This window comes from Salvelinus alpinus, chromosome 2, assembly GCF_045679555.1.
Source record: "Salvelinus alpinus chromosome 2, SLU_Salpinus.1, whole genome shotgun sequence".
In the NCBI taxonomy this organism is placed as follows: domain Eukaryota; kingdom Metazoa; phylum Chordata; class Actinopteri; order Salmoniformes; family Salmonidae; genus Salvelinus; species Salvelinus alpinus.
Genome location: NC_092087.1, coordinates 53,919,945 through 53,934,959, shown reverse-complemented (window position 1 = coordinate 53,934,959; position 15,015 = coordinate 53,919,945). Strand labels below are relative to the sequence as shown.

The 15,015-nt window shown below is 43.2% G+C and overlaps 1 protein-coding gene across 6 annotated transcripts in view; it reads right to left on the bottom strand.

The window, feature by feature from the left end:
* Positions 1-15,015, bottom strand: part of LOC139564823 (tensin-2-like) — a 75,071-nt gene that overhangs the window by 22,058 nt on the left and 37,998 nt on the right. For 4 of the 6 annotated variants that reach the window (XR_011672829.1, XM_071384671.1, XM_071384679.1 and 1 more), the window contains 10 exons: positions 12,837-12,886; positions 7,338-7,521; positions 6,172-6,222; positions 5,872-5,994; positions 5,679-5,743; positions 5,476-5,559; positions 5,198-5,313; positions 4,266-4,326; positions 3,937-4,012; positions 3,505-3,634 (listed from right to left, as the gene is read on the bottom strand). Coding sequence is in view for 5 of the 6 variants with exons in the window: in XM_071384671.1 (XP_071240772.1) it covers positions 3,505-3,634; positions 3,937-4,012; positions 4,266-4,326; positions 5,198-5,313; positions 5,476-5,559; positions 5,679-5,743; positions 5,872-5,994; positions 6,172-6,222; positions 7,338-7,521; positions 12,837-12,886 (940 nt within the window). In the remaining variant the exon portion in view is untranslated. The remainder of the gene's footprint in view (positions 1-3,504; positions 3,635-3,936; positions 4,013-4,265; positions 4,327-5,197; positions 5,314-5,475; positions 5,560-5,678; positions 5,744-5,871; positions 5,995-6,171; positions 6,223-7,337; positions 7,522-12,836; positions 12,887-15,015) is intronic. The other 2 variants (XM_071384674.1, XM_071384683.1) reach the window with 2 other exon arrangements.

The following is a 15,015-nucleotide window of genomic DNA, read 5'->3' as shown; positions in this document are numbered from 1 at the left end:
AAATTTGGACTGATCAGACCAAAAAGGACAGATTTCCACCGGTCTAACGTCCATTGCTCATCTTGGCCCAAGCAAGACTCTTTTTCTTATTGGTGTCCTTTAGTAGTGGTTACTTTGCAGCAATTCGACCATGAAGGCCTGATTCACACAGTCTCCTCTGAACAGTTGATGTTGAGATGTGTCTGTACTTGAACTCTGTGAAGCATTTATTTTGGCTGCAATCTGAGTTGCAGTTAACTCTAATGAACTTATCCTCTGCAGTAGAGGTAACTCTGGGTCTTCCTTTCCTGTGGCGGTCCTCATGAGAGCCAGTTTCATCATAGCGCTTGATGGTTTTTGCGACTGCACTTGAAGAAACGTTCAAAGTTCATGAAATTTTCCGGATTGACTGACCTTCATGTCTTAAAGTAATGATGGACTGTCATTTCTCTTTGCTTATTTGTGCTGTTCTTGCCATAATATGGTATTTTACCAAATAGGACTATATTCTGTATACCACCCCTACCTTGTCACAACACAACTGATTGGCTCAAATGCATTAATTTCACAAATTCACTTTTAACAAGGCACACCTGTTATTTAATTGAAATGAATTCCAGGTGACTACCTCATGAAGCTGGTTGAGAGAATGCCAAGATTGTGCAAAAAGCTGTCATCAAGGCAAAGGGTGCCTACTTCGAAGAATCTCAAATATAACACTGTTTTGGTTGCTACATGATTCCATTTATTCCTTCACTATTATTCTACATTGTAGAAAACAGTAAAAATAAAGAAAAACTCTTGAATGAGTAGGTGTGTCCAAACTTTTGACTGGTACTGTACATTGGGATGATTCACCCACCTGTTGCCTCAGATGTTGAGGAGGTCTCATACCTACAGTAGACCTTCAGTCTCCCTAATAACCCCAGGCCCCCGCCGAGTCCAATCCAGACAGTCTCTGCTGCATGGGAGGGAGACTGGTGTGCAACTCAGCACGTGTTCAACAGCTCAGTTAGTGTGTCCATCTACCTCTCCCTTGCTCTATTCTGTACCAGTGCAGGCAGCCGCCCCCAGTCTCCCAGGGTTTTACATGGAGCAGTACCAGGACTTCTGGTACACGTACAGTTGAAGTAGGACGTTTACATGCACTTAGGTTGGAGTCATTAAAACAAATTTTTCAAAGAAATTCCAGAAAATGATGTTATGGCTAAAATAAACTTCTGATAGGCTAATTGACATAATTTGAGTCAATTGGAGGTGTACCTGTGGATGTATTTCAAGGCCTACCTTCAAACTCAGTGCCTCTTTGCTTGACATCATGGGAAAATCAAAAGAAATCAGCCAAGACCAAGAATTGTAGACCTCCACAAGTCTGGTTCATCCTTGGGAGCAATTTCCAAATGCCTGAAGGTACCATGTACATCTGTACAAACAATAGTACACAAGTATAAGCACCATGGGACCATGCGGCTGTCATACCGCTCAGTAAGGAGACGCGTTCTGTCTCCTAGAGATGAACACACTTGTGCGAAAAGTGCAAATTAACCCCAGAACAACAGCAAAGGACCTTTTGAAGATGCTGGAGGAAACAGGTACAAAAGTATCTATATCCACAGTAAAACAAGTCCTATATCGACATAACCTGAAAGGCTGCTCAGCAAGGAAGAAGCAACTGCTCCAAAACCACCATAAAAAAGCCAGACTACGGTTTGCAACTGCACATGGGGACAAAGATCGTACTTTTTGGAGAAATGTCCTCTTGTCTGATGAAACAAAAATAGAACTGTTTGGCCATAATGACTATCGTTATGTTTGGAGGAAAAATGGGGAGGCTTGCAAGCCGAAGAACACCATCCCAACCGTGAAATGCAGGAGTCGCAGCATCATGTTGTGGGGGTGCTTTGCTGCAGGAGGGACTGGTGCACTTCACAAAATAGATGGCATCATGAGGACGGAAAATTATGTGGATATATTGAAGCAACATCTCAAGACATCAGTCAGGAAGTTAAAGCTTGGTCGCAAATGGATCTTCCAAATGGACAATGACCCCAAGCATACTTCCAAAGTTGTGGCAAAATGGCTTAAGGACAACAAAGTCAAGGTATTGGAGTGGCCATCACAAAGACCTGACCTCAATCCTATAGAAAATTTGTGGGCAGAACTGAAAAAGTGTGTGCGAGCTTATTGTGGGAAGCATGTGGAAGGCTACCTGGAATGTTTGACCCATGTTAAACAATTTAAAGGCAATGCTACCAAATACTAATTGAGTGTATGTAAACTTCTGACCCACTGGGAATGTGATGAAAGAAATAAAAGCTGAAATAAATCATCCTCTACTATTATTCTGACATTTCACATTCTTATTAAAATAAAGTGGTGATCTTAACTGACCTAAGACAGGGAATTCTTACAATGATTAAATGTCAGGATTTGGGAAAAAATTTGTTTAAATGTATTTGGCTAAGGTGTATGTAAACTTCCGACTTCAGCGGTATCCACATACTCCAGTACAACAGCCAGTGCTTTTACGAGTACTTTTGACAGCTTCAATCCTTCTACTACAGGGAGCTGATGTAGAGGCCTGACTTGGAGAGAGTCCCACATGCACCCAGTGACACAGAAGAAACAGGCCTTGTCTGACTGAGGACGAAGTAGTAGTGGAAGAGGCAACATGGGAGCTTTGACGAACAGTGGCTCTTTTCTGATGAGGAGATGGAGAAACTGGAGGCCATACCGGGAGTGTTGGAGTTGGCAGTGGAGATGGGCTTCCTCTCTGCTTCTGAGGTATAAGTTAGAATTTTGGTAGGTATACGTTTGCTGATACATTGTTAATTTTTATGGCAATATGCTATTCGAAAATATTTGTTAAATAATGTAATCATAAAAATGTGGCATTTTCTGAGTCAGATTTCTGTGTGGGTGTGTCTGTGTGAGCGTGCGAGCTAGTGAGAATGTGCGCTTGCGTTTGTCTGACTGCTTTGGATAATGAGCGATTGCACTTCGTCCTGAAACACAACCATTCCCCTCTTATTTTATTTACTTTTATTTAAATCTTATTTTACCAGGTAAGATGACTGAGACCACATTCTTATTTGCAGCAACAACCTGGGGAATAGTTACGGGGGAGAGGAAGGGGGATGAATGAGCCAATTGGAAGCTGGGGATAATTAAGTGGCCATGATGGTATGAGGGCCAGATTGGGAATTTAGCCAGGACACCCAACACTTACAATAAGTGCCATTGGATCTTTAGTGACCACAGAGAGTCAAGACACCTGTTTAATGTCCCATCCGAAAGACGGCACCCTACACAGGGCAATGTCCCCAATCACTGCCCTGGGGTATTGGTATCTTTTTTTAGACCAGAGGAAAGATGGCCTCTTACTGGCCCCCCAACACCACTTCCTGAAGCATCTGGTCTTCCATCCAGGGACAGACCAGGACCAACCCTGCTTACCTTCAGAGGAAAGCCAGCAGTGGGATTCTGGGTGGTATACTGCTGACTAATCCAACCCCTGGTACCTACCTGCACAGGCCAGGTCCAGCTCTCCCTTGCCGAACCACAGCTGAGCTCCGTGCACCGTGCAGGTGTGGAACTGCAGCCTGAACACTGCCTCCCTCTCTGAGCCACGCGGCCGCCGGTGATAGCACTTCACCTGGAGAAAGAGACAAGGAAGAGAAACACAGATCGCAATTAAGTGGCCACACTATTATTTACACGGACACTGTGTTTGAGACTTAGGACTTAGGCAATCACATTCTAGTTCAAATGACGTTATTGTCATGGAATATTTGGTGGCAACATGGAGGATAATTTGCCTGAAAGTGGATCCATGGCTGAAGCTTTACAGATACGAGCTGTTGAAAGGGTCAAAGAGAAAAGGAGACGGGACTGGTAGATGAAGACGGAGAGGAGTGATGACTAGTTGCTGTGTTGTCCATTTTGTTTAACACTCACCACGATGTCCCCCTTCAGCAGTAGCGCCGGCTCAAGTGTCACACACAGCTTTCTCGCCCTGGAGCCCTGGGGGTCACTACACAGAGAGAGACGTGAACATAGTCAAAACACATTAGATCATCTGTAAAACACACCTCAAGGTAGTAAAACACAGGCAAACAATGTTCAGTTGGAATAAACACAGACCAGCACACATGTAAACACAGGCGGTAGCACATATAAATAAAGTCCCAACAAAGGTACCCAAGTACCTACTGCGTCTGAAGGTGGAAAGGGAGCACAGTGACAAATATACTGACCATATGGTATTAACAACATAATTAACTCACTAGATGCCTGATGTGTAGACCAGCTGTAGAGACTGGTAGATCTTCAGGAAAGGATAGTAACCTGCACAGAAAGCGAGTAGGTGTAGGAATGAAGGAAAGGAGAGAGAGCAGGGGGAGAAAGATTATGCTGATGTGAGGTCATTAAAAAAAGAAGTGGAGGTAATCTATCCCCCCAAAGTGGTTTGAAGTGAAAGGAATTGTAGTTGCAAATTCTAAAAATACTAATGTTAGTACTCCTTAAGGCGTCCGCATGGTTCCCAGCCGGAACAGTTCGGAAGAGATAGTGCATATATTATGACAACATTTATTAAAGTTTTTGTTCGTTTTGGACTTCGGTAAGGGTTTTTCCAGCACAAAAAAAATGTCTTGCCGAAAGCCGAAGTCGGTAGCCGAAGTCAACGCCCTATCGTCGGTTATTTGTTTAACAGTAGGGATTCTTCAATAAAGTCTTGTTGTCATCCAGTGAGAGATGACAAGTTCATGCACATTTTTTTTGTTGAGAAATAATGCACCCAACATCTTAGTTGGATGTAAAATTGCACGACTAACATCACCTCGGCAAAACTGTCAAAATTAATGACAGATCTCTTGAGGTTCTTACTCTAAGATTAATTCGGACTATTTTGAGGAAGTGTATACTGGCTACAGCGTCTCAAAATGGACTAACAGTGCTATTTTTCAGGGAGTATGCAAGAACACTCGTTCGGCTCGGCGCCAGCCGAACTGAAGCATGCTGACGCCTTTAACAGTAGTAAACTAACAAGTTCCAACTCATTTCATAGCCACACACGGACTTCCTCATTTCCATCTTAACATTTTCTGTTTCACCTTGAACAGGAAGGCATCGTGGTAAGTTATCTTTGAGTTGAAACAACACAGATTTAACAGTGTAGTGTACACTGCTACATCACATTGTACAGGAGGACACTGACCTCCTCCTGCTGCCTGGAAGTTGGGCAGGCTGGGGATGAGGACCTGGTGGAGGAACAGAGGTCTGCTGTTCATCCTGATCGCCCCCGACAGCAGACCCCCAAAGTAGTAGATATACCTGGGGAGGAGAAGAGAGAGAGAGATTGGGGCGTTTAGAATTAAGAGGGATGTGCATACTCAAACAGGTGACAACCTAGCTGCAACATACAAGGAGGAGAAAAGTTGGGAAGATGGCACGACATAAAAGTGGCATGACATAAAAAAAGAGCGATTCTCCTGCCTGTTTTGAGAGGGCTGAAGCGAGGAGGACACTTTATCTTCACAGAACTTCCTCATGGCCAGAGTGGTCAGGGCCTGGTCCACCCTGCATAGACACAAACATAGCATCAAGAACTCTCTGTACAAGTGTACCCACGTACGGCATCAACATGACTGACAGTATGCATGTGGACACAAACGGCCGAGGACACAGTCATCACATACCCTGCGGAGATCTTGCTGTAGTGCATGTAGGCCGCCACGATGACCCCCGTCCTCCCCTTGTTTCCCTGTGAGAGAGAAGATGAGGAAAGAAGAGAGAAGAGAGCTATGTAGGCCAACTGGACATATTTGAACAGAACAAACCATACAAACAATGCAAACAGCAGCAACGCAACAGTAGCGCCTCTCCCCTGACCTTGCAGTGCAGGACGACCACGTTGCCGGGGTCAGAGGTGAGCCAGGTCTCCATGGCCTTACACATGGCACAGATCTTATCCAGGGGTGGGGCGTGCAGGTCTGGCCAACCAAAGTCTTCAACCTGAGTTTGGCACACACAGTGAAGTTATCCATCTCTGGATAAACCTTCTATGGGAAGCAGTGATCGGAACCAGGATTTGAGAGCACTATACTAGTGGCACTCTGGAGAGTGGTCCTCACACACTCAATTACAGGTATATTGCACAATTATATTGCATCTCTATGGTGGTCATCCTACCTTGGGGTTGAGTCTGGTTATGTCATGACGCTTCTCAGACAGGTTTAAGAGCTGGGAGAAGCAGACGTTGAGACAAAGAGAAGGGGAAATCAACAATGTCACACCCAGTAACCACCACACACCGTTGTCTCAACATTGACCGCAAGTTGTCTGACATAGTGCTGGGTGGAACAAAACAATGACCTTTTGTTACAAAAAAACAATATACTGTTTGTATTGCTTCTTTATAACACCATAAAGTAACATAGTTAATATACCCAACCGGGCCCTAAGAATGAGCAATCGTCACTTGTTAACTATATGAAAGAGTAATGGAAGATGGCGCAAGCTCAATGGTTAGTAATCGTTATGATAGAAAACACCGTTGTACATGGACCACGAACAAACATCTTTGTTTCGGTTTTATAAACATTTAGGGGAGAAACAAGCCTTGGCAATAGATTTTTTTTTTTTTTGACGGCATCATTCAACAAATTGTCTCCTTTCATCTCCATTCAAATCAGGGTCCATACTCAGAGCAGTGAGTGCTGATCTAGGATCAGTTTTGCTTTTTGGATCATAATGAATAAGATTACATGGACAAGGGGGCCCGGATCCTAGATCAGCACTCCTACTCTGAGACACTCCGTGAATATGTGCCCAGATGTGGACAACCTTAACTTGCGAGGGCCAGTGTGGGTGCAGGCTTTTGCTCCAGCCCAGCAGTAACCTAATTTTAAAACTCAAAGCCTTGATTGAGGACTATGATTAGTTGTAAGTTGAATTAGGTGTGTTACTGCTTGGCTGGAGCAACAGCCTGCAGCTACTGTACATCGAACCTCGAAGGTTATGTCGTCCCACCCCTGGCTGACCGACAATTAACTAACTTTTGGTAGCCACAATAATATGCAGGCTTCTTGTTAGTCGTATGTATCGATTGATGTACCCAGCACCAAAGTAATGTACATTAGTACATGCAATGGAAAAAGTACATTAGCACACGCAATGGAAAACGTTTTAAAACGTTTTGTAATGGGCAAAAAAAAATTGTGTTTCTCATTGGACAAATCCCCAGGTAGTTTTTACCTGTTTCGGTCTACTTTGTTATGTTTGGTGCCTGAACGTTCACATTTTGGACATGTGAATTGCCTTTTTCCAAGTACGGTACTCATTCCCCCCCAACTCACCAGGAACTTGTCTTGGTGTTTGGACTTGAGCATGGCAGCCACTTCCTGTAAGTTGCCGCGGTAACATTGTTCTTCCAGATCGGGCAGGAAGAAAACAGAGATGATCCTCTCGGTGATGTAGGTGAGGTCAAAGTCATAGTGCCTCGCCATCACTCTCTCCATCGCACACTCCCCACTCTTACTCCTGGAGGAGAGAGAGGGAGAGATGAGAGGGAGAGAGGCAGTCAGTTCATCTCTATCATTTATTCTATTCTGGGGTTAAAGCAAAAACTTAAGTCAATCTCAGATCAATTGTCTGGGGCCAAGTTAACCTCCCCTTTCACGTAAAAGAAAATCATGACCATCATGCTTTTAGGGAATGAGGATCATTTTGTAAATGCGAATTTGACCAATTCCAGTCCCCTTTCTTAGTGGGTCCAGGGTCCATCCCAGAATAATTTATACGTAGGACTGAGAAGCTCACTTCTGGTGCCTTTTTAAAAGGACATTCTACTCCAAAATGAATGAAAATAAAATTATGCTGACACCATCTAAAATATAATATCCACCTCCATAATGAGCCCTAAATTATTTTAACATATTGGACCATGCATATAGCCTATGCATTATCAGATGTGCCATTAGCAATAAGCATTATCACCTGTAGCCCAACAGATGCAGCATAGGGGCTATAAATACATAGGTTGAAGCATGGTGCTTTTCCATCTGCATTTACCCCATTGGACATCCTGATTGTTATTAGAATAAATCATTATTAAAAAATATATTATTAGTAATTATTGTATTACAAAGTATGTCATTGCCCTTTTAAGATGCCACTGCCCCTTCAAGAGCTCTGTTGCTCAGCTGCGCCTAAACCATGCTTGAAACTCCGGTTGTGTGGTTGTAACTGCATTTTTTAAATTTTAAATGATGCCACGTGTGCAATTGTAGTCGTAAAGAAATAAACAAATTAGCAATGGAAAGCTGGGATCCCCCTCTTTTTTAACAAAGGCCAAAAGACAAAAGTGTTCTTCCTGTGATTGCATTAAGAAATCTGGTGCATTGACTGCTTGCATAGGCGGAGCATAAGTTTCAAGTTAGGGGAAGCAATTATTTTTTTTTTAAATCAACAAAAATAAAAATCACCTTTGTGATAAAATATTACAGTAACAGACACATCTCAACATCTACTGTTCAGAGGAGTCTGTGTGAATCAGGCCGTCATGGTCGAATTGCTGCAAAGAAACCACTACTAAAGGACACCAATAAGAAGAGACTTGCTTGGGCCAAGAAACATGAGCAATGGACATTAGACCGGTGGAAATCTGTCCTTTGGTCTGATGAGTCCAAATTTGAGATTTTTGGTTCCAACCGCCGTGTCTTTGTGAGACGCAGAGTAGGTGAACAGATGATCTCCGCATGTGTGCTTCCCACCGTGAAGTATGGAGGTGGTGTGATAGTGTAACCAGCAAAGAACCTCCACACCATCTGATTTATTTAGAATTCAAGGCACACTTAAACAGCATGGCTACCACAGCATTCTGCAGCGATGCGCCATCCCATCTGGTTTTCGCATAGTGGGACTATCATTTGTTTTTCAACAGGACAATGACCCAAAACACATCTCCAGGCTATGTACGGGCTATTTAACCAAGAAGGAGAGTGATGGTGCTGCATCAGATGACCTGGCCTCCACAATCACCCAACCTCAACCTAATTGAGATGGTTTGGGATGAGTTGGACCGCAGAGTGAAAGAAAAGCAGCTAACAAGTGCTCAGCATATGTGGGAACTCCTTCAAGACTGTTGGAAAATAATTCCTCTTGAAGCTGGTTGAGAAAATGCAAAGAGTGCAAAGCTGTCACCAAGGCAAAGGGGGGCTATTTTGAAGAATGTAAAAAATAAAATATATTTTGATTTGTTTAACACTTTTTTGGTTACTACATGATTCCATATGTGTTATTTCATAGTTTTGATGACTTCACCATTATTCTACAATGTAGAAAACCGTAAAAATAAAGAAAAACCCTTGAATGAATAGGTAGGTGTGCCCAAACTTTTGACTGGTACTGTACATACACTAAGTCTGAAAGCCCATCGGATTTGCAAACATACTGCAAACTAAGAAATAATGTAAATAAAAATGACTTGTCTAACAACAATGGCAATCCACCAGTGTCTGACAATCTGGATGGAAAATTACTGAGGATAATAGCGGACGATATCTCCACTCCTATTTGCCTCACCTTCAATTTAAGCCTACTAGAAAGTGTGTGCCCTCAGGCCTGGAGGAAAGCTAAAGTAATTCCGCTACCTAAGATAGTAAAGCCCCTTTTACTGGCTCAAATAGCCGACCAATCGGCCTGTTACCAACCCTTAGTAAACTTCTGGAAAAAATTGTGTTTGACCAGATACTATTTCACAGTAAACAAATTGACAACTGCCTTTCAGCACGTTTATAGGGAAGGATACTCAACAAGCACAGCACTTACACAAATGACTGATTGATTTAAAAAAATATTGTGGGGGCTGTCTTGTTAGACTTCAGTGCAGCTTTTGACATCATAGTCTGCTGCTGGTAAAACGTATGTGTTATGGCTTTACACCACCTGCTAAAATGTGGATAAAGAGTTACTTGTCTTACAGAACACAGAGGGTGTTCTTTAATGGAAGCCTCTCAAACATAATCCAGGTAGAATCAGGAATTCCTCAGTGTAGCTGTTTAGGCCCCTTGCTTTTTCAATCTTTACTAACGACATGCCACTGGCTTTGAGTAAGGTCAGTGTGTCTATGTATGCGGATGACTCAACACGTCAGCTGCTACAGCGACAGAAATGACAGCAACACTTAACAAAGAGCTGCAGTTAGTATCGGAATGGGTAGCAAAGATAAAGCTAGTCCTAAATATTTACAAAACTAAAAGCATTGTACTTGGGATAAATCATTCACTAAACCCTAAACCTCAACTACGTCTCGTAATGAATGATGTGGAAATTGAGCAAGTTGAGGTGACTAAACTGCTTGGAGTGCTGCCTTGCAGAAGCTAATGGGGATCCCTAATAAATACAAATACAATGCATCCGGGAAGTATTCAGACCCCTTCACTTTTTCCACATTTTGTTAATTTACAGCCTTATTATAAAATTGTTTTCCCCCATCAATCTACACACAATACCCCATAATGACAAAGCAAAAACAAGTTCAAACTACATTTTTAACTGAAATATCACATTTACGTAAGTATTCAGACCCTTTACTCCGTACTTTTTTGAAGCACCTTTGGCAGTGATTACAGCCTCGAGTCTTCAGGGGTATGCCTGGCAAACCTGTATTTGGGGAGTTTCTCCCATTCTTCTCTGCTGATCCTCTCAAGCCCTGTCAGGTTGGATGTGGAGCGTCGCTGCACAGCTATTTTCAGGTCTCTCCAGAGATGTTCGATCGGGTTCAAGTCCGGGCTCTGCCTGGCCCACTCAAGGACATTCAGAAACTTGTCCCCAAGCCACTCATGCATTGTCTTGGCTGTGTGCTTAGGGTCGTTGTCCTTCACCCCAGTCTGAGGTCCTGAGCGCTCTGGAGCAGGTTTTCATCAAGGATCTCTCTGTACTTTGCTCTGTTCATTTTTCCCTCGATCCAGTCACTGGCGCTGAATAACATTCCCACAGCATGATGCTGCCACCACTGTGCTTCACCGTTGGGATGGTGCCAGGTTTTGTGACGCTTGGCATTCAGGCCAAAGAGTTCAATCAGACCAAAGAATCTTGTTTCTCATAGTCAGAGTCTAGGTGCCTTTTGGCAAACTCCAAGCGGGCAGTCATGTGCCAGCTCTAGGAAGAGTCTTGGTGGTTCCAAACTTCTTCCATTTAAGGATGACGGAGGCCACTGTGTTCTTGGGGACCTTAAATTCTTCAGAAATGTGTTGGTACCCTTCCCCAGATCTGTGCTTCAACACAATCCTGTCTCAGAGCTCTACGGACAATTTTTTCAAAGTCATGGCTTGATTTTTGCTCTGACATGCGCTGTCAACTGTGGGACCGTATATAGACAGGTGGGTGCCTTTCCAATCAATTGAATTTACCACAGGTGCACTCCAATCAAGTTGTAGAAACATCTCAAGGATGATCAATGGAAACAGGATGCACAAAATTTCAATTTCAAGTCTCATAGCAAAGGGTCTGAATACTTACGTAAATAAGGTATTTCTGTTTTCAATTTTTAATACATTTGCAAAAATGTTTAACATTTTTTACCTCCTTTTTACTCCCCAATGTTGTGGTATCCAATTGGTAGTAGTTACAGTCTTGTCTCATCGCTGCAACTCCCGGTCAGACTCGGGAGAGGCGAAGGTTGTGCGTCCTCCGAAAGACAACCCAAACTAGCCGCACTGCTTCTTGACACAATGCACATCCATCCCGGAAGCCAGCCGTACCAATGTGTCGGAGGAAACACCATACACCTGGCAACCTGGTCAGCGTGCACTGCTCCCGGCCCGCCACAGGAGTCGTGAGTGGGCAATGAGCCTGCTGGCCTTGTCGGGCCCTGCCGGCCTTGTCGGGCCCTGCCGGCCTTGTCGGGCCCTGCCGGCCTTGTCGGGCCCTGCCGGGGCCCTGCCGGCCTTATCGGGCCCTGCCGGCCAAACCCTCCCTAACCCGGCCGACGCTGGGCCAATTGTGCGTCGCCCCATGGGCCTCCCGGTCGTGGCCGGCTGCGACAGAACCTGGGCTCGAACCCAGAATCTCTGGTGGCACAGCTAGCACTGCAGTGCCTTAGACCACTGCGCCACCCGGGAGGCCCTGGTAATGTGTTTAGATTGATGATTTTTTAATCCCTTTTAGAATAGGGCTGTAACGTAACAAAACGTGGAAAAAATGGAAGGGGTCTGAATATTTTCTGAATGCACTCTGACATTGCTTGTCCGAAAATTTCAATTTTTGTTAATTACATTTAAAAAAAATGTAGCTGTGTGTATTGTTGTGTATCGTCAGATATTACTGCACTGTTGGAGCTAGGAACACAAGCATTTCGCTACACCCACAAACACATCTGCTAAATATGTGTATGCGACCAATAAAACTATGGGGTTGTCTGATTTTGTTTTAATAACATTACAAAAATAGCAGCACTGGAAAGTTACATCCTAACTAATAAAGTATAAACTTTGAATTACTTTGCTAGTAGCTACAGTAGGCTACACCGCTGTTTGAGTTGAGCGCCCTAGTGGTGCGTGTTATATAATATTTAGTTCCCTTCAGCTGAACATCGGAGTGTCAGCATAAATCATGAATGTCAGTGCAGTGCACACAATGTAACAGATATGTATTTATTTCAGTATACAATTATTTGGGAATTTATTTCGTAGAACAGACATGCTTCTGTTTGAAGCTGAAAACGCCCATATGATGGAAATCTGTAGGAGAGACAGACAACTTTAACCCCTGATTATATCACTGGCCTCATTTATCACTATCTGCTATTGATTGAATCAAGTCCTTTACTACAGAGTATAAAAAGCATTTGGTACCTGGGAAGGAAGATCCTCTTCTTATGGTACAGGGACTTAGTGGACCCCTGCTGAGAAAGAGGCATAAAGGACAGAGGACACATTACTAACGTTGTACAGAGTTCAAACCATAGAAATAAGAATGATACAGTGCGCATTCGTAAAGTATTCAGACCCTTTCACTTTTTCCACTTTGTTACGTTATAGCCGTATTCTAAAATTGATTAAATAGTCCCCCCCCCTCATCATTCTACACACAATACCCCATAATGACAAGCCAAAACAGGATAATGTAAAAAATTCAACGGAAATATCACATTTACATAAGTATTCAGACCCTTCACTCAGTACTTTGTTGAAGCACCTTTGGCAGAGAGTACAGCCTCGAGTCTTCTTGGGTATGACGCTACAAGCTTGGCACCCCTGTATTTGGGGAGTTTCTGCCATTTGTCTCTGCAGATCCTCTCAAGCTCTGTCAGGTTGGATGGGGAGCGTCGCTGCACAGTTCTTTTCAGGTCTCTCCAGAGATGTTCGATCGGGTTCAAGTCCGGGCTCTGGCTGGGCCACTCAAGGACATTCAGAGTATTGTCCCCAAGCCACTCCTGCATTGTCTTGGCTGTGTGCTTAGGGTCGATGTACTGTTGGAAGGTGAATTGCAATTGCAGCCCAGTTTGTCCATTTTGCTTTCTTATTTAGCAATAGATGCTCTGCTCTCCTTGAACTGTTTCATCGCTTCTTTTAGTTTCTGGACAATGTCATCCTCAAAGCTTGTTCTCTCTGTGCTCTATGACCTCTGCTTCGACTAGAGAGAGGGTGTTGTGGAAACATTGCATGGCAGGTGTTCTTGGTGTGCTCTTGGCTGTGTCTGCTGCAGGTGAGGTAGGTAGAGGGACACTGAGGGCTTCTTGCTGGGTCACAAAGGCTATTGAGGGTGTTGGGGCCTGCTCTTCTCTATCATCTCCCTCCTTTACTTTTTCCTCAGCTTCTACTTTTAGGGTAGCAAACACATTCTCAAAAGCCTGGAGGCTTGTATCAATACAGTTCCATTATTGTATAGACTATTTGATATGCGTTAATCTGGTTTGCTTTTATAAAAATGTTGATGACAGCCTTGGCTGATGCCTCTTTTTTGTGAAAGGGAAATGGTTGCAAATGTCCCTTTTCCATATGTGCACTCATTTGATGTTAAATATAACATTTGCTCTGCTTTTGCAGCTGGTAAAATCGCCCAACAGGCATTCATGGCTGTGTCCCATCATCAAAACTTTGAAACTTTTCTTAGCTTTCTCTATCTGGATGTCTGGTGGGTAAACAATTCCCATAGCAACACTGGATATGTTGGCTACAATGTTGCAACAGAAGCCTAACTTTTCTTGTATTATTTGTCTCTGGTGTCTTTAGAGAACTGTTTTACTTTGATGTCCTTATTTTGTATTATATATTGTGCTGTTAGCTAGCTATTTTGGAGTTAACTAGCTAGCTTCTTTTTGGAGAGCACTAGCAACTGCTTAGCAATGGGTAAACAATCCAGCTAGCTAAGCTAACTTCACAATTTGATAAAAATTGAATTCTTCCAAACATATTTTCTTCTTTTGTTGCTTGTTTTGTCTCCCATTCAGTCTTGCAGTTTTCCTTTATTTTCTTTTCAATGTAAAACATGTACATTTAAATATTTGTAGGAGCAATTGTTTTCAGCAGCTGCTGCTATTTTTTTTTACTCTTTCTTACCCTTTTCAGACATGTGGAATGTGCCACCTCGAAAGAGCCTTAGTTAAGGCATGTTTGTCCTTAACACGGAACCCAAACCGGCTGCGCGCGTGTGCTATCGTGCATAAATGTATTTTGCCCCCCCACAACAAACGCGATCACGACACGCAGGTTAAAATATCAAAACAAACTCTGAACCAATGACATTAATTTGGGGACAGGTCGAAAAGCATTAAACATGTATGGCAATTTAGCTAGCTAGCTTGCACTTGCTAGCTAACGTTAATTTGTCCTATTTAGCTAGCTTGCTGTTGCTAGCTAATTTGTCCTGGGATATAAACATTGAGTTGTTATTTTACCTGAAATGCACAAGGACCTCTACTCCGACAATTAATCCACACATAAAACGGTCAACCGAATCGTTTCTAGTCATCTCTCCTCCTTCCAGGCTTTTTCATCTTTGAACTTATATGGTGATCGCATCTAAACTTTC